At 39.2% G+C, this 20,658-nt stretch overlaps 1 protein-coding gene across 10 annotated transcripts in view; it reads right to left on the minus strand.

Annotated features, from left to right (window-relative positions):
* The window catches only part of MAP3K7CL (MAP3K7 C-terminal like), a 51,713-nt gene that overhangs the window by 17,775 nt on the left and 13,280 nt on the right, over positions 1–20,658 (minus strand). For 2 of the 10 annotated variants that reach the window (XM_054201398.1, XM_054201406.1), the window contains 4 exons: positions 15,382–15,759; positions 13,126–13,270; positions 12,498–12,606; positions 3,743–3,801 (listed from right to left, as the gene is read on the minus strand). In XM_054201398.1, coding sequence (XP_054057373.1) covers positions 3,743–3,801; positions 12,498–12,567 — 129 coding nt within the window. In that variant the 5' untranslated portion in view covers positions 12,568–12,606; positions 13,126–13,270; positions 15,382–15,759. Of the gene's footprint in view, positions 1–3,742; positions 3,802–12,497; positions 12,607–12,862; positions 12,972–13,125; positions 13,271–15,381; positions 15,761–20,658 lie in introns of those variants that run through there. The other 8 variants (XM_054201470.1, XM_054201456.1, XM_054201427.1 and 5 more) reach the window with 7 other exon arrangements.

Genomic DNA, 20,658 nt, shown 5'->3' on the forward strand with positions numbered 1-20,658 from the left:
AAATGTAGCAAGCCTACCCTTGCTGCAGTACCCACCACATTACTCACACAACGGGGAGGGGAGAAATGACACTGAAGCCCAAATAAGCAAGTGCTTTATCCTCATTCAAAGTGTTGCTCGTCAGTGGGAAGAGAATAATTTCCAATTTTCCAACAAAAGGAATTGAAATCAAGAAGTTTACTAATATGAGCTTTGTTTCGCTGGTAGCATATCAGGAACTTCTTCGTAGTTTTTTTAATAATAAAGCTGCAAGAAAACAGGCTTTTCCTGCATATAGCTTAGACTGCTCTGTTCTCTTATGTAGGGCTTTTGTGTCTCATTGCCGATACATTAATATTTTTTTTAAGTAAAAAAAAATAAAAGCAAAACTTTGCAGTTAGAGAATTTATATTCTTCTCTTACAAATTGCTTCTTGGAATTTCTTCCTCTCATAGTAGAAAAATGTAACATTCAAAAAGGTAACTGGAAAAGACATTTTTGGTCTGAACCTAGCTAGTAGATCAGAACACTAGACCGATCATTTTTATTCTTCAGAAAGAAGCTGTAACTTTCAACTAGTATTGTCCTCTAGTAAGAGTCCTCATAGAGAATTAGCTATTTGCAGTTGTCTCCTAGAAATACCTTTTCTCCAGCCAATCCTACCTCTACTTCTGTAAAGTTGGCAGAGATGCTTGAAGCGTGGGGTTTATTACCCTGTGAGGGGGAGGCTGCACTGAACTTTGCCCTGCCATCGGATACTGGTGCCCAGCGAGTAGGTATGGTAGGATCGTGGTAGGAAAAGTGGGAACACTAGGTAATTCTGCTCAAACAGCCAAGCTGTCTGCCAGGGCCTAACATAGAAGGACAAGGGCTTGCAGCCTAAAACAGAGGTGCAAATTGCTCGGTACTCAGGCTGTGGTCTGCTGCCTGCGTGCATAGAATTCTAAGGCTCTGATTTTCCAAGTCACTTGGTGAACTTACATAGCTTTCAAGCTGCTTTCAAAATCCAACCTGAACATCAGCTAATTTGGTCTTTTTGTTTGTTTGCTTTGTTTTTAAAACAGGTTTCAGAATTTTCCTTTGTATGTTTGAAACCTGGAAGTTATTATTTTTTCCTTTTTTTTTTTTTAAAGTGACTATTATTATATAGCCACCTATCCTACATTTATAGTTTACTTCTTTAAATAAAATACAAATGCTTTTGACTGTATTTATGGCATGGTGATGAAAATATTGTGGCTTGAGATGTGATAGTTTTATTATGAAAATATGTACCAGCATTCTTACAAATTCAAGAATTTCAGGCTGCTACACCACAGACGATTAAAGGGTTCATTTACATGACACTTTATGTGTGCTGCTTTATACTAGCTAACTTTGGAATAGAGAAAAGCATGGATGGAATGACAAGGGACACCACCATTCAGTCCTTATGCAGTCCTGGTGAAGCCCATGTTGTAGTTTGCTTCTGTAATACAGGAGCTACCTGTTTCAAAGCTGGTATGGATACGTTAACATAAATGGCAACCACAATGCTATACAGGGATGACACACCCTTAGCAGTTTGGATAATAGCAATTTAAAAAAGTAATTAATAAGAAAATGTAACTAGGTAAATTATAACTTTGTTACAGTTATTGCTTGTTTGAAAAATTAAAGCAGTATAAACATCAGGTAATTACGTTAAATAGTTATAACTTTAAGCTGTGATCCAGATGGACAAAAGCAAGGAAATTCATAGTTTCATTGCTAAAGCTAAATGCACTGTTACCTCTGCATCAGCTCAGAACCCTGTGTTGATTTAACTGCCTCTGGTTGAATATAAAGGCATCTAAATATAAATATGCACATAAGCTTGAAAAGCTAAAGGATGAAGCACTATCACTAACTTTATACCTTTGAGTGGTTGAGTCAGCCAGATAGTCCTCATAAGTTATCCTTTCAACTACCTCAATATTAACAAGTTTCTGAAGGATAATAAAAAGAACATAATCTGAATCAAAGCCTTTGATTGTTTCTTTGAATTTGTTATCATATTGAGATCATGAGAGTAAAGGAAGGCTCTCTTGAAAAAAATAGCAGGTACTTAACAGACCAAGAGGGTATACTTAGTGGAATTGCTCTAGTGCGTACTTAAAAAACTTTTACTGAAGGGCTATTATATCAAGCAGACTTGAATGTTTCCAGAGGAGCAATTTCAGTCTATCATGAAATTACACATTTAAAGTGCATTGTATGTTCCAGAAATGGGTCATAAAAGTCCTAATGAAAAAATCATCACTTGGCCTGAAAGTACCTACATCTAACACTAGTAATTTTGTTTTTATGTACCAGCAGCAGCAATGATAATCATACTTTACTCTCTTACAGCAGTCTTCGCCCACTGATCTCAATGCTCTTTAACAAAAAAGGTAAAAATTATTAACCTCATTTCAGAGATGAGCAGAGGGATGAAGCAACTCCTCCAGGATCACACAATGTGTCACTGACAGAGTTGGAAACAGAATGCAGGTTCTTTACTTTCAATTCAGTGCTTCAGCCACGAAACAATATTGCTTTTCTCAAATTGAATTCTTCTGAGGGGAAAAAAATATCAATCGTCTTTGCTGCACTGGAAGATCAGTGGAATAAAGAGGCAAGCATACTTTCAGCCCAAATCTTAGGTTGGTATTCATTCCTTTAATCTCTCCTAGTTATGCCTAAGGAACCTGCCCCTATTTTCAGGATCAGAGGGACAGAGCAAGAAGGGTCTCTGTCATCCGCTATTCCTTCCTCAGTCATCCTTTTGATGACAGCAGCAGGAAAGAAAAGTCAGTCCTTTAAGTCAGCAGCCCTCCAATGTTGTCTCACTAGTTGATGGGGACAGGAAGGATGACATCATTGGACAACACAGTCTGCTAATGCCTTTCTCAATTTACACTCAGGAAACAACTGCCTTCATATTGAAATATCAGAGGAAGTCTGAATGCTCCTGGGAAACAGATGATCTGAAGTAGTTTACAAAAGCCAACAAACACTCCAGAACTGCCACAGAGGAAAGGGAAATTATCCCTGGATACAAAACTGGCTCTGTGCCTGGTGAACCATGGAGTTGCCATCAACTGCTGTCTGATTGTCCAGTATATTGGGGCTCCATTGTGCTACGCTGACAAATAGGACTGTTCACAAAAGGATTCACCACTTGTATCCCACGCTGTCTGCAGACACCTGTTTGGGGAACCGTTAGGGTTGCTGGCTATGCAGCATGAACTAGAGTAACTTTGAGGAGGCTCTCATTGATCCTGATGACTGGCTTCAGTTACCCAAGATTAGAGATAAGATGGCACTACAAAATACACCTTTGCATTCTCTTGGAATGCTTCAGAGAAAGCTGATCATACTGGTCTCAGTAGAGCCTGTAGGCATGAGAGTGCAATACCTGGCTCATTCCTTCTCCTATCAAAACCACAAGAACTCTCTTCACTGCACTACAGCAGTACGTGCTGTGTTTTGCACAGGAATTGTAAAAAATATTTTAAAAGCAGGTGAGATGATTGTTCAAATAGTCATTTCCCTGCAATTGGATTAAAAATGTCAGATCAATTTTTCTGCAGATCTTGAAAAGACAATCTTTTCTTCTATGGAAATACACTGTCTTATTAAATGTTAATAGGTTAGAGAAGCACCACTGAAAACTTTCACCTTAGTGTAACAACCAGAGGGTTTTTATCATAACAAATACAGAGAATGTGAAGTAGAACTGTAGTTAAAATATAAAGTTTACCTGCAGCTGCTGATCTAGTTCTGGAAATGCCAAAGGGAAGTTTTCAGAAGAAGCATCATCTAGAAGGTAAACATGATGTTAAAAGTCAATGTCTACCAAAAAGGGCATTTTAAATTATCTGTTTAATGTAGTTCTACATAGCATATATTCACAATAATATCGGGATCCTGCAAACACCTCTGCATCTGCTTATCTTTCTACACTTGAGATACCTTAATAGACTCCTTGAAAATACTAATGTGGTGGCAATAAGAAAATGTTTAGGTGCTGTAAAGGCAGAAAGCCTATTTTGTATTACAGTGATTAAGAAACAAAACGAAGTCAGCACAGTAGAACATGCGATAATTTAATAAAAACAACAAATCCAAACATCTTTCTTCCATTGTACTCCAAAGTAAAGAACCTTCCAAGGACAGCATCCTTACTATGAAAGAGTTCATCATTTGAATTAAGAGAAAGATATCTTCTCCATCATAGTACAACGACTTACCAAGGCTAAACCAACAATAATAGAAACCTTTTCTCCCACCACAGAAACACACAAACCAGCCTGGCAACCCTGGAACTAGAAGACTGTTACCTACGCAGATGTGATCAGAATGGGGAAGGCACCATAAATTTCTCCATACTGCAAAGAAATGTCTTAAACCTGTAGATAACAATCCCTACAGGCTAGAGTTAGTTCATTCATGACAACAAGCCAAACTGTGGTTTTATTTATTTTTTTATTTTTAGTACAGGCTTCCAGCAAAGGTGGGACAGACTGTGCCAGTTACGTCAGTGTTGTGATGTGGACACCTGCCCACTAGTAGTTGGACTGAGATCAGAAATATGAATCATACTTGGTAGCGTCACAGCTAGCCACCGCAATATTTCTTTCTCAGTGACTTTCACACTATCAGTTTTGCATTGGATTGTGATGACTGTTTATGCATCTTACTACAGGTTACAGGAGGTGAAGAGAAGGTTACTATTAGCTAGCTTACAGAGTCAGTTATTTGTAATGTGTCAACATTAAACAAGGATGGCTCTCATAGGAGAAAATTGCTAACATAGGTCAGATCCTGCAACCTGCTCTATGCTGGCAGACTTGTACACTACAACAAAACCCTAACAAGATTAAGAGGACCACATATCAAGGCAGGATTCTGAATATTCTTAAAGAGTAGAGACTAGGATTTAAATTACTCGTCAAATATTTGTGATCTCTTTATCCTGCCCTCAGTTGTCATACAGCGAAGTAGGTTAGGGGGAAAAAGTAAAATAAGTCACCTTATCCTACGAAGAATAAATATACTGGCTAACATATAGTCAGAGCCTTACTTTAACCAACATAGTAAGAGCTGGGCATCTCTAGGAAGGAATGCCCAGAGGAGAAAAAGAAAAAAAAAACTGATACAGAGGTCAAAAGCAAAAGCTTTTGAACTTACTCAGGAAACAAAGTGAAGTTCTGTATTTTCATGGAGTAGGCATCTTGCTAGTATTATCAAAAGGTCTGTCCCTCCTCAACTTAATTTTTCACACCATGTCCCAAACATGTCCATTCTGGAAAATACTTAAATTGCTTTAATTGTATAGAATTGTATCACACTGATATGAAATGTTTACCTTTAATTTGCTGTTGCTTTCTTGTACAATATTTAAAAATAGACTAATATTCTAAAAGAAGAAAGATGAATCATATGGCAAGGCTAAAAGGAAGGACGGAATAGGACTCAGTCCGCCTAGGGGTACAGCTGCTCTACAAATATTTGGCTGAATAGCTGTTAAATATTCTGACAGAGATATTGGACCAGAGTCGTGGACAGCAGTTAAGCTGCTATTTGTTTTGACAATTCCAGCAGTACAATCTTTGGTACAGTAAGCTTTAAGGAGGGACCTCAAACACTTTTAACTTAGGGAAAAAAAAGCAAAAGCGACACCAAGAATTTTAAAGAAACATCAGCCAATAATTACTTTTTCAATGCATCAGCTAGTAATAAGAAAATTAGACTAATGCAGTCAGAATATCAGAAAATATATTGGATTGTCTTCAGAAAAGAACCAGTAAAAAAAAGTTTGGAAATACTTTAAAAAGGATGGCATAGGGAGAGAAATTACTATAGAGGAAATCCTTTCAATAAACAGATGTTCCCTGCTTATTTTTTGAACTCAAGTGACTGAGTCAATGGTACTAAAAATAGAACATATTGGTATCCTAACCATTATGGCATACCATAGTACATTTTATAATGGGCCTGCCCTAGCATCTATTGAACAGCTGCTAGGGTTTTTTTTAGTTATGCTAGTTTAAGACTTGTTTAAATCATCATCTGATGTGCAGAACATCATCGAGAAAAAGTTGGGGACTTCAGTGGTTTGAAATTTTACTGAGTTCCTATTTCTCTTGCACTCTTCTGAAATTTTCAGCTGAAGGATTTAGTTTACAAAAATTAACAGAAATCCTCAGAGCTAAGTGCAATTTTGTTTTCCACAAAAAGAACAACAACAAACTTTCCCCGCAGCTTCCAGTGAAATAAATTACTGCATCAGGTCAGTCTGTATTTCACTGTTGTCAAAGTAACAACCACAACAATAACAAAAATCACTTTGTAAAAACGGAACATGTTTAGATTTCACACAAGAGGAAAGCAAATGACAGCAGTCATTCGCCTCCTAAAACTATTTTGAGAATGTTTTCAGAAAGTCAAGAGGGAAGATAAACTCTTGCATTTTCTTCCAAAAGAATCACTATTGCCCTTACAAGCTTGAATACTCGGTGTTATGCAGGAGATCAGACAAAATCACATTGGATTTTAGCCTTAAAAATCTACGACTCTGAAAATCAGAAACACTGAAAATGTCTGAAATGTCAAAGAAAATGTTCTGAAGATCAAAATTCTCTCATAACTATCTCCTTATCTGGATGTATTCGTTCCTTTCTATTCTACATCTCCTTAACTAGACAATAGAATTCAGAAATATCTCTTTCTCCTTTTATCAATTTATTATCAATATTTAATGAGTGCCTAGATTGTTATGAGGAATCACTGACATAATCAAAGACCCCTTTATAATAAAATTAGTGGCATTTCTGTACCGCAAAACCCTGAAAATAACTAGGCTGGTTCTTGACAAGATACAAACAGCATTTCACCCTTGTGGTCGCTATTTTACTCCTCCCTTCCCCATCACTTGTAAGTAAAATGGATTTATAATTCAACATGGTTGTTGAAAACATATTCTCTTTAAAAATAAAAACACAAAAAGAATCAGAGAGTGCAGCTTGCTGTACCTGAAAATGAGTCAAGATTCTGGTCAAAAAAAGAAGAAGAAAGGAGGAAAAACATACATGTGAATGTTATGGCCATCCCAGCAAACTCAACAGCACTAACCTGTGATGTGAGTCAGATCAGGAACTTAATCACAGCCACCTAAGTTAAAGTATCTGTTGCAGGATTTCTAAATGACTAGCCCTTCCTGACTTCCCATAGATCCCGAAACTAATTTTGAAGGTCTATATTTAAAAGTGCACTAAAGGTAAAGACCTGTACCCTGATTACAAGATATACCCACATAAAGTTGATGGTTTTTTAACCAAAGACTTGGTTCGTGTGTATGGAATAGTTTGACTTTCATGTTTGTTTCATCAGGTTCATACATTCACTTTGCTTGTTGCTAAAAACTCATTGTAACAGAAAGCATCTGAGGGAGGGTCTCTGGGGAAATCATTTCCTCCTTTTGCTTTCCATCCGCAGGGCTGACACAAAGTACCCTTCTATGTCAGAGCCAGCTCTCTGACCATTCCTACAGCAAAACTAACAACATAACAAGAGAACCTAAGAGAACCAACATAACAAGAGAATCTCCCTAAGCATGCTGCCCAGCCAATGCACCTTCATGCTGAAATGGCGTGACGGGCAGCTTTGTGTAAGGACAGCAAGGCTAAGCTGCTCAACCTTCACTGTCCAGGTGAACTCTTGTCTCTCTGCTGACAGGACCTATTAATACAAACATGAGATAGGCTTCTAATGTGTGGTACAGAGATCCACACAAGCTATCTGATTTAGAAGGCTGAACTGATTGTCTTCATACAATAGGCTTACTACTTATCAGTGATGTCCTCAAGCATTCAGTCCCCTGCTATATGCTAATGTTGCACATTTGAGAATGAATCGTGCCTTCTGGAAAGCTTCACTTATTTAATCATGTTCTGGCCTTCTGGAGATTCCAATAGCCCAGACCTCCATCATGTAGATGAACGAGCGAAATCCCTCACACTTTGCTGTCTGACTGACACAACGTCTGGTACAATGAAGTGTAACACCCTAGTCTCTTCCTTATGGCTGCTCCGTTTAGCTGAACTGTGGGCTACAGGCAATAGTTAATGAATAAATACTTCAAGAACAACATCCTATTTACTTGCAGTATAAATTTGCAAATTACAGTTTCTCTAGGATCTTCACAAAGATAGACAGAAATAGAACATAAAAATTTAAATGTGTTGAAAGCACATTAAGGTTGCTAAATCAAGCACTCAAAATTTAGGAAATGCCAATCACAGCTCTGCTTCCTTGAGTAACTGAGTTATGATCTAGTCTTTAATTATACAATCAGGTACTATTTTTTTCTCCTACATGCGTGGGCAAGTGTATTCAAATCTCTTCCTCCTAAATTAAAGAATTAAATTGGTAACATAAGTAGGCTGTTATCCTGTAAGTGGATCAGCCCTTACACAGGAAAAGTGCTCAAACTCAACTGCAAGCACTGCAACTCGCAGCGGGACACTGGAAAACTGTGTTTCGGGGTCCAGTGTTGTCTCTAGGAGGGTGGTGAGATCCAGCAGCTCCAGCCCTGGTTACTGACAGACGAGCATAGACTCATCGAATTCATCCTGGAAGGCTGTGTGGCTAAGTGACTGCCACTTGGCACTGCTGCATGAAGCTCCCAGGCTTCTATTCACAGCCCTGCCTGACATGACCTTACACAACCTCGCAGCTACCTCACTCGTAAAATAGTGGGGAATGGTCACTGCCTGACCCAGGAATAGGCTATGAAGGTTTGCTCAATAGTAAGAGTTGTGGACCTCCCAAAAATAGAAACGGCCCATAACAGAGGAGATAAGAGCAAAACTCTCCTACTCCATGTATCTTCACCTAAGCCTAAAGCATCCTCTGATGAATGCACAGCCACTGTCGTGCTGAGAGTATCTCAACCCAAGTTCCTGTCTAAATTCCCAAAGGTCAAGCCACTTACTCGAGGTTGGGTGTAGTTTTAGGAAACTAGCTTTGTAAATTTTAGCCATATATTTTAGCAATCCCCATTGGTTTTCAACCAATATATTATTTGCTGGAAAGCCTCAGTTGCCATTACAACCAAAATGAAGATGGAATAGGGATCTGAAGGTTGCTATTGAAGAAGCAACTGTTGCAAAACAGTCTTGTACAGTCAACTATGAAAGCAAAAAATTCTTCATGTCCACTAGGATAACAAAGGCATTAAAGGAGTAAAATAGGTCATTTGCTATGCTTGCAAAAATATTACACTGTTCCACTATCTGTCAGTTTCATTAGAAGTTTTATGTTTTGCCTTTGTTATCAGTGATTTTTCTGGAGAGTGCTATCGGGGTAGACTAATCTAAAACAAAAGAAATTACTAACCATTTCAAAACAAGTCATTTATCACCACATGTCACTGACAGAACTTTTCAGCTAGATTCAAGCTTTTATTCTAGAAGGGAAGGTGAAGAGATGTTTACCTATAAACCTTCCCTTAGAACTATTACACAAAACAAATCCACTTGTCTAAATTTAATAACGTTCCTGTTATAATCATTGCATCTCAATATGTTCAGCAAATAAAAGTTAGTGATATAAATTAGGAAATATATAATTTCATTGGTTTCATTAAATTGATGTTGATAAACTACAATGAACTATTTGGGAACACTTATTTAAATTTTGGAACGATATATTCAGATTAACTTGGATTAGTTTCCAAGTGATATAAGGTAGGCCGAAGAATATGATAATATGGTTCAATTCATTAATTTAAAATGGTACCTTAAGTCAAACTCGTGCAATACGGTGTGCAGAAACACCCTGGGAAACCTATGTTTGATGCCAGCTTAGCGAACTTGAGTAAAAGAGCCAAACATAGATATCTATATATACAGGAATAAGAGATACACAATAAAACTGTCTTCTAATATAGCACCCGCTGATGGGCTGCTCCTGAGACTTTTAAGGAACTGGTTAGCCTACTTTCACATTAAAAATACTGCACAAAGCTGGCCAGGATTTCAGTCATCAGGTGTTGACTGACAAATAATATAACACAATTAAATTATTTCTTGTACACTCAGGATAAGCCAGCTCCGATCTTGTAGGTCAGTTAACACAAAGTAATCTCTTCTCATGAGTTGAGAGCAGTTTCTCCTTTCGCTGCTCCTCACACCCAGTGCTTGGTTACAATCCTAGCCAGTGAGATAATCACCACCTAGAAGAAACATTCCATTTCTCCTTTTTATATCTAGTTATGCTGCCAGTTCCTCCTAGTAAGCAGTTGTACAGCCCCCGGAAGGAGAATGCAGCCTTTCTTGGTGAAATCTGTCACTGTGCCTTTCAAGCGAGGTAAAATTTAAGGAAAAGCTGAAGTCAGACAAGTTCCCTCACCACTTAGCTCTGGTGAAGAACTTTTTGTATATGCCCCAGCAGTACACGAGCCTCACCTGATGCTTTACTATCACACGTCAGGGAACTCCTGCTTGAACTGAAAACAAACATCCTTGCCAAGGAGGAAAAAAAGATTAAAGAAATATAAAAAAATAAGGAGAAAAAAAGCCAAGTATGGAATACCTAAAGGTCTATCTGTTAAATGTTTTTGCAACTCATCTTAAAAAGGAATTGTTTAACACTTACTTGTACTCTCTTGATTTTCAAACCTGATAGAAGTTTTTTTCCTTTGCCTTCTTTAAATATATCAAATATAATAACCATGTTCAGGCTTACCACTAAGAGCAAGAGTGGAATTCTTGTGACGTGGTAAAACAGTATGTGGGTTTAGACCTCCTGGTAGCCCCTAAGGGGATGTGAGGCTCCCTTTGCTGGTTGCTGTTTAGTTTTATCAGTATTCAGAGAGATCCTGGATTGCATAGTGCAGGAACACTTTTATATATACAATAAAGGACTCAAAATTGTGGAAAAGTTTAACAAAATGTAGCAGAAAAAGATTACCTTTCTGTAATTGAGTTTATTTATTTCTCTAAATGTTAAGAGAGAGGCTGGAATTATTATCAGGATAGAAAAGTAAAAAATAAAGTATGATGCAATGTTAAGGAAGCTAGGCTTCCTGCCTTTCATGTCCCCTTCTTCCAAGCTATTCACAACCTTGTCATTTCCTACTGCCGTCTCTTGTCACAAACCACTCTACGCTCTTTGATTTTCCCATGGTCTCAGCTTTCCCTGACATGTTTTCAGTGTCTCGCATAAGCAATTTTTTTCCATAATTTGTAAGCGCACTCCCCTTTCTTTTACGTCTCTAAAAACCTCTTTGCCATAATTCCTATAAGAAATTTGACATGTTACTATATCTTGAGAGATGACAATGATTCCTTCTTACTTTCTGTATTAAAAATGTAACTACCAGATTATTTTATTTTATGAAAAAGGGCACATAGATAGCCACGTGTGCTACTTCATATTCCTTGTCCCAATCTTTCTGTGCCACTCATCTTTATGAGCTGAAAGTTATGTGCAATAATACATGAAGATGTTTGTTTTTAAATTCCCTTGCTTAGAGAATGAGATTCTACTTAAGGCTTGTTACTGCAAATTAATATTACACAACAATCAGCTAGGAAAGATAATGCATATTCTAAAATATTTTTAAAATGAGAAAATTGTATTTAAGCTGAGACTCTATTCACACAAAGCTCAGGAAGCAGCCTCACAATTATCCTGCAATGCATACCATCCCATAAAGCACTCATCAGCAGTGGGTTTCAGTTATCGTTATCGGAGATTCTTATATTTCATGCCATAAACACATCTGAACCCTGACTCGAGGCACTCACCTTTAGCAACAGCACGGCCAACTTTTTGGGGATGCCTCCCAGCTTCCGATTTACTTCATTCTGACTTTTACCATTTGGCAACAGCTCTCTAGACCTTAATAATGTTTAAGGTGCAAACTAATAATATCCATCTATTCCCCAGGACAGAGGGTCCATGTATGTACAGGGTATGTTTGGAGAAATTCATGCTCAATCAGCACTAGCTGACAGGATAAACGTCAATGAAATTTGTGCTGCTTTCTCAGGGAACATGCCATGTGGGGCATCCGTTTCCTGAAACCTTTCACCGAGCTGGGCACGTGCAGCACTTTCCAACCTTCCTGCTGAAGGGAAAGTCTCTTCCTGCTCTAGCCTCATCCTCACTACAAAATGTCCTTTTACTTTTCTTATTTTAAAATTCCTTAAAATCAGACATACTGCATATGCAGGTAAATGCAATAGTTAATTACAGTCCTAAGTATATTCCATAAACCACTGAAAGAAAGCTAAGATCTAAACTGTTGGTCTAGTGGTTTTAGTCTAATGAAATTGTTAATGGAAACATTAAAAGTTATCGGACAGGAAAAATGATCACATGCTACCACTCAGGAAAAAACCCACCCATAATACTGGACTTCATTTGATATTGTAAACGCTGGTAAGAACATGTAAAATTTAAAAGCAATTACTCCGTCGTGGTTTACTCCATAAATTAAACTGTACCTGGGGAGTCATTCAGGCTGAAGGCAATTCGTACTGGCTTATCAGCAGGTACCCTGGCGGTGGTGATCATGTGGGCACTTGAGTCAATGTTTTTACTTGTTTGTTCCAGCTGCAATAATACAAATAATATATTTATTAGAGAGCATGTGACACCATTCAACAAATGAGTTTTAATGCTTCTCATGCATTCACATGAGAAGCATTCTCATTCTAGCTAAGCAAGGTTTAGAATCAAAGTCAAGGGAGCGCCATCTCACTTTTCCATTCAAAAAGGATTTAAGTGAAATTCAGGGCAGAGACTGCCTTTCTTTTGCTATTTACAGATTAGAAACAATGATGGCAAAGGAAGCTTCCCCTCTCCTCACCTGCTTGCTCCCCGCCATTGCCCCTTCAGCAAGCCTTGACTCGTGGCAATGCTGCCGGGTTCTGAAGGTGAAGAAGGAAGAAGGGGTGGGGAGTTGAGAGTAACATGACCCCAAGCCTGCCATGTGATTGGAAACGTGCACACCACTCCACATGGTGTCAATGGGGAGGCACCCATCCTCCTACCTTCCACCCATACTCCCCCAGTCAAACCCTGCCTGATAGTCACACATTTAACGGTCAGAAAGTTACTGGGTCTCCAAACCTTGGTGGTGATTCTTCAGTGGAACTCTGTGCAGGTGTAGGGGTCTGTCTGCATGGGTTTGACTCCTGGATCGGGACCTTATTCAGTCCTCGGTCTTTCTTCTGAGACCACCAATCCCAAAAAGTGATTTTACTGAGATGAAACCCTGTCCATTAAGAAAACTGCTGGTTCATTTCAAGCAGTGCACTAAACAATTGTTGAGCAACAAAAGAATTAGCTACTACTGATCTGTAATGGTATAATTAAAGCATCTCTGAACACTCAAAAGTTGTACTCAGAACTCTACTATGTATATTTAACCTTTTGAATGAACGGTTTTGGTTAAACTGTTAAATAGCTGAATGCAAACTTAATCTCCTTGTGTATCTAACACAAAGCTGCTAAAATTCACATATATTAACCTTCTGATTAGCTCCATGTGTGACGAATATGAAGTCAGCGGGACTTCATGCATGCAAAAGATCTGCCCATAAAGAAATTATTTTAGGATTGAAGACTATGCTATCCAGAGTGCATTGTATCCATACCAACTATGTGGACAATTATGACAGTAGCTTTTAAATTACCATAAAAACTTCTCAGTCGATTAGAAACCAAATTCTTCAGGAAAATACAATGAATTTACTAACAGTTGTACCACATGTCAGTAGAGAATACAGCATTTAGCTAGTTTCCAAAAGCCAGTTTCCTAAGCCAATAATCTTGCAGTTTTTCAGTAAAGTAGCTACCGTATTGCATGGAAATCCCAACAACTCATTCTAATTTACACTTAATTATTTGGCAGCGTCAGAAAGTCAATAGAACAGAACAATATTTCAGGATTATAATCTTCCTTGGTGATGCACAAGTGAATCAAACACTTCCCTGGCATCACTGACTTGCAAACAGTGGAAGAGTATCAAATTTGCATTTGGCCCATTAATTTCAGCATTTCTTTTTTATTTGCTTTATCTGTCTTAATATTTGGCTAGCAGAGTGATATGGTTACTCTATAGCAATGCTACACAAGAAATTGTTATTTGAAGTGCATAATCGTTTCTTAAAATAACAACAAATAATCTAAACTCATTACTTTGAACAGAGAGTATCTCTTTCTACTAATACATGAAGGATATCAGGGATTGTTCTTTATTCGCCATGACTAATAATCAAGACACACAAAAATTGAAGTGATATCTATTGGGCAGAGACAAAGAAAAGTCTACCAAACTACCATGGTGTGTGTTTTTGGAATCAGGAAAGGATGGAGTCGACTGAAACATTCTATTTTGAAGTGCATTGCATCAGACTAAGTAACTTTTACCTTCTGAGCATTATTGATCTTTTTTCCCCCCAGACCTTCACTTTATAAGAAACATCTGAGACATTTCATTGTTTTTAAAAAACAACGGAACTACTAATCCAAAATTATTTATCATATTTCCCTTCCATACCTCCCAATAGAAGGTAAATTAAAAAAAAAGAGAGATTTTAAGTGACAAGCACATCCTTGAAACAAGGCTGTTCACCATTCTGTGTTGGTGGTACACACTGCCCTGACATCTGCTTACTGTCTCAAGTGGTCTTCCACATAAGAGTATACTTAACATTTCATATCATAGCCTAAGAAACTAAAATGATGCATTCTGCTAGAGGTTTTAAAGTTGCCATAATATTGCTAGGAGCAAATCTGTTGTCTCATCCCAGCCACATACTCTGTGGTCTGCGATGTCTTTAAATTACCTCTTTTAACCACCTACTATGTGAGGGCAAAAATCAATACCCCGTCAGTAAGCAATGGTGAATTCTATTGTAACACAGAAGAGCGTTTTCATTTTATTCCAATCCACAAAAAGAAATCTCATCCTTATACACAGCCATTACCCTGCTATCTATTTCTTTTATATATTGCATTTATCTCTTCACTCCTTTTTGTGCAGAATCCTCAAGCTCTTCATCACAAAAAGCAATCAAAGAGAACAGAGAGGGATGGAAGCAGCCTGTGTGCTAACCAGGTGATACAGGAAACACGCAGACTGACTGCCCCCAGTTCCCCACCTGCTTTCTCCATGCATGAAGAACAACATCTCTGTAGACAGAGATGAGGGTGAGTGGGCAACCTGGAATTTAATGAGATTTAATGAGCAGCTCTCTTCTTCACAACAATTGCCTATAGAATTGGCTGCTGTTTCTCCATAAAAAATCTGCAGCAGAACTCAGATTAAGTGCTGTTACAGCTCTATCAATTTAGTTCAGTTTTCACACCTGTTGCCTTACCTCACTTAGCGGAGTGTCTGCACTTGTATAATCCAGGGCCAGCCACTGCCTTGGCTTGTCGTTGCCTTTATGGAGTAAAGCTTCAATAAAAGAAAAGGCTGCACCTGCTGCATAGCAACAAACTGACAAGGTCTGAGAAGCTGAGACAGCTGTCAGGGCAACATGCTGCTACCTGCACTTCCCATAGGCTTTGCTGTCCCAGAAGATCACCCTTTTCCGCTTTTCTCCACAATTCTGTTTTTCCTTCCTCTCCTTGCCAGTGACGAGGGATTATGATGCTGTCACGCTTCAGAGAGGAAAAAATCCTTCTGTCACAGGCATTATTAAGCAGCAAACTGTGGCGAGCCCAAGATTTTTAATTCATTAGTCCTGGCAAACCTAAAATACAAACAGACTTGCTTCATAGGACAGGAATGTTTTCAGCATGACCCAATCACTGTCTGTGTCTATTCCAGCAAACTGGCAAAGATAGCATGACTCCAGTCAGCAAAAATGTCTGCAGCTCCAATCAGCTTGGGCTGACACTGCCAACTTGGACTGGCTACAGGCGAACTATCAAATGATAGCAGCGACTATCAAAGCTAACAACAAGGGATGGGCTTGGCGCGTTAGGCTAGGTTCATGTTGGCTTTGGTCAAGCCGGGCTTGTCTCATAGCAGACGGTACAGCCCTGCACTTCAGAGGAGGCAACGGGCAAGTTTCAGAATGCGTACGCTGTGAAAGCAGAGGTATTTATAGATGAGCTGGTGATGGCAGTGATAGCTCAAGCTGACTAAATCAGAGATTTGACTGAATTTGGAGGATTCCCTAGTGCGATTTCGGATAGCTTTTGTCAGTTTTGAAACCACAGGCAAGCAATTAATAGCTAAATCTTGAAGTATCACAAGAGAGATTAATTTCTTCAGCTTAAACTCTTATTTCCTGTAGCTGTGTCATGCACATGTACTGCCTATATGACTTCTTTGATTGACTGCTATCAGTCATTGGAACAAATGGAAAAAAGTGGAGAACGATTATGGAATGATTATACAGAATATCTTCATATCTATTGTTCCATGCTTGAAAAGACGTCTCTCCTTTTATATTTCAAAATGTATTTTGAAGGTATATTTTATATTTTTAAATTCCAAATGGAAAAGGTTTATCTAAACCAGATCTCCTGTATAGGAACATTGCTAGATTCTCTTGTCTCAGCTGACATATAGAGAGGTTGCAGGACAAATAGTGATCTGAAGGTCTGAAGTTAAATTTTCATCCTTCCTCACCCTCTCACTTCCTGGCCCTAGCCCAGGATTGATCTAATCACCGCAAATCTCAGGAAGCCAGAAGTTGCCCTTGTGGCCTCAAAAGACCTTTTTCATACTTTTAAATGACTAAACTGCAAAGATATTTTACCCACACTGCCTTTCCCCAAGCAATGACCCAGGAGGGTATCAGACAGCTACACTATTAGTTAGGTATCTGGAGAGGCCGTCATTTTAACTGCAGCGTGATTTCAGAGCAGACTATGGGCTCTGGCCCAAAGAGTTAGTGAAATGCGGGAGTGTGCCTCTGACTGTGCTGACCATTTTATCTTCTCTTGATGTGTTTCTGAAAAGATTGAGGGCTCCTCCCCATATGTCTCCTTTGGAAGCCAGGGGGAGAGATTTGTCTCTGATCACCACCACTGTTGCAAATAACATTCTACAGCTCAATACCATCAGCAATTGATACTGATCTCCAGCTCCAGGCCCAATTACTGTGAAAGTACTTGCTTGAAGATACAGAAAAACCTCGCTCCAGTGAAATCACTAAAAATATTCTGCTTCAGCTTCCACGGAGCCAGGGTTTCCCCCAGATCGTAAGATCCTCTTCTGCTTTGTATGGACAGATGGTATTTAGATGGTATGAGTGCCTTCATTACATGCCATTACAGTAAAGCCTAAAAAAGCCTCTCTATGTAAAGTCTTAAGACATGGAAAATCTTCAATAGCCATGACAGCAAGGGTCTTGGACAGAAATGATGGCTGAATAGCCCAGGGGTGGTGTTTCCAGATGGCTCTGACACTCCACATTTCCAGACTGACGCTTTAGTTGTACTCAGTTTAAATAGTATGTGCATTCAAAAATTGAGTTCATAATCATTTTATCATTAATCATATAATCATAGAATAGTTAGAGTTGGAAGGGACCGTAAAGATCATCTAGTTTCAACCCCCCTGCCATGGGCAGGGACACCTCCCACTAGACCAGGCTGCTCAAAGCCCCATCCAGCCTGGCCTTGAACACCTCCAGAGATGGGGCAGCCACAACTTCTCTGGGCAACGTGTTCCAGTGTCTCACCACCCTCACAGGAAAGAATTTCTTCCTAATATCCAATCTAAATCTCCCCTCTTTCAGTTTAAAACCACTACCCCTCGTCCTGTCACTACACTCCCTGATAAAGATCCCTCCCCATCTCTCCTGTATGCCCCTTTAGGTACTGGAAGGCCACTATAAGGTCTCCCTGGAGCCTTCTCTTCTCCAGGCTCCCTCAGCCTGTCCTCATAGCAGAGGTTCTCCAGCCCTTTGATCATCTTTGTGGCCCTCCTCTGGACCCGTTCCAACAGATCCATGTCCTTCTTACGTTGGGGGCTCCAGAGCTGGACGCAGTACTCCAAGTGGGGTCTCACCAGAGCGGAGTAGAGCATTAGAATCACCTCCCTTGATCTGCTGGCCATGCTTCTTTTGATCTAGCCCAGGATGCAGTTGGCTTTCTGGGCTGCAAGCACACATTGCCAGTTCATGTTGAGCTACTCATCAACCAACACCCCCAAGTCCTTTTCCCAAGGGCTGTTCTCAATCCATTCTTCACCCAGTCTGTATTTGAGCTTGGGAGTGCCATGACCCATGTGAAGGACCTTGCACTTGGCCATGTTGAACTTCATGAGGTTTGTTGAACTTCATGAGGTTTGCTCAGGCCCACTTCTTAAGCTGTCCAGGTCCCTCTGGATGGCACCCCTTTCCCGCAGCACGTTGACCGCAACACACAGCTTGGTGGTGTTGCCAAACTTGCTGAGGGTGCACTCGATCCCACCATCTATATTAACAACAAAGATGTTAAACAGTACTGGTCCTAGTACCAACTCCTGAGGAAAGCCACTCATCACTGGTTGCCACTTGGGACATCAAGCCGTCGACCGCAACACTTTGAGTGTGGCCATCGAGCCAATTCCTTATCCACCGAGTGGTCCATCCATCAAATCTATGCCTCTCCAATTTAGACATAAAGGTGTCATGTGGGACAGTGTCAAATGCTTTGCACAAGTCCAGGTAGATGATGTCAGTTCCTCTTCCCTTCTCCATCAACACTATAACACTGTCATACAAGGCCACTAAATTTGCCCTTATTGAAGCCATGTTGGCTGTCACCAATCCCCTCCTTATTTTTCATGTGCCTTAGCAGAGTTTCCAGGAGGATGTGCCCCATAATCTTGCCAGGAACAGAGGTGAGACTGTCTGGCCTGTAGTTTCCTGTGTCTTCTTTTTTTCCCTTTTTGAAAATGGGGGTTATGTTTCCTCTTTTCCAGTCAGAGGGAACTTCCACGGACTGCCATGACTTCCCAAATATGATGGATAGTGGCTTCACAACTTCATCCATCTGTTCCCTCAGGACCTGCAGATGAATCTCATCAGGTCCCATGGACTTGTGCACCTTCAGGTTCTTCAGATGGTCTTGAACCTGGTATTCTACAGTGGGCTGTTCCTTATTCTCCCAGTCCCTGCCTTTGCCTTCTGCAACCCGGGCAGTATGGCTAGAGCCCTCGCCAGTGGAGACCAAGGCAAAATGTTATATTTTGTATCCATTATATACGTGTTTTTTAAATGTCAGCGTTTCTAGTTAAATCTGTATTATTATACACACTTTACAAAAGGAAGTGGAATCACCTGTACTTCACTTCATATGCTTCAAAGGGATGTGCTGCTCCTGAAAGCTATGAATCATGTGCTAAGATACCAAAACTGCATAAACCAAAAGGTCCCTGATTTGCATTTAAATATCAGTTCCGTGCTTTACACAATGATTAGTCACCTGAAACTATGGAAGGCAGTGTATTTTTAAAATATGAGAATATTATATCATTCTGTGTACAGAATATTACATTTCAAGCATCAGGATGAATGATTTGGCTGTAACCATTTTATCATCTATTTATTATTGGGGCTATGGTGTGAAACCGCTCAACAATATGGATTTAAACAGTACTTTTTAAAAGGTTCTCTGAATTACTTTTTATCAATAAACTAGGGAAGATCTCAATTTTAAACAATGGGGAGATTGAAGTCCAGGATGCCTTACTTCCATGACTTGCTCAAATTAATAGTCAAAGGCATTGTAAATTTTGGGTAGAGAGAAATCTCATTTCTCTTATTCACTAAGTAGGTGACTAAAATCTGCACATCTAAGAAAATTATCCTCCTATTTATTGCAACACAAAAAATACTTCTTTGTAACAAGCTGCACATACATCTTACAGTCATCTCTCTGAAAATTACAGAATGCTGATAACTCCATTTTTTTTTCTGCAGGAGCACAGCCTGCCCTATTTCCTTTCCAGCATACTCTTAGGCATCAGATGCCTGGTACCCAAGCAAAATTCTTTCAATCCTGTGTCACATTATGAAACTGGTGATATGCTAAAAATGGGATATCATGTTTTATTCATCAAAAGCACCTTAAAGAAACACTCTAAATTAGGAACAGTGGGACTTACTGATATTCGGTAGTAGAAACATGCAAATTTGTAACAATTTTTAGGATGAAGTATCAGTTATTCTACAGATGTAAAAAAAGCCAATATCTGCTATCTAATAAAACACCTGTTGCCTTCCCTTTTTTAGCTGTGCTACTTTCAATTCATCTCAGTTTCCTAGTATAAGTAGTATTTTAGTAGCATATGACCTCATTCATGCTAAAATGGTGTTTCACAGATTGCCAGTCACTATTTAAAAATGCACTTTAAATATTCTAGCATATGGAAGATGTTCCAAAAAGAAATTAAAAAAAAATAAAAATGCTTTGCCTAAAACTGCACACAGAGCAAAATCTTCATTTTATAGATTCCCCTGAGTTCAAACAGAATCCCATTTTTGTCAATTTCTGATTAACTTATTTCTGCAGCAAAATTTGTTAAAAATCTCCCACTGGGAGGACTTTGCTATCCTTTACTGACAGTGGGGCTGGTCAGGGTGAAGCTGTGCCATGCTATAGAGAATTGATTTTGAAAGCATAAACATTGGTGAGTCACGTCCTTTAAC

This window comes from Rissa tridactyla, chromosome 1 (assembly GCF_028500815.1).
Source record: "Rissa tridactyla isolate bRisTri1 chromosome 1, bRisTri1.patW.cur.20221130, whole genome shotgun sequence".
Taxonomy (NCBI): Eukaryota; Metazoa; Chordata; class Aves; order Charadriiformes; family Laridae; genus Rissa; species Rissa tridactyla.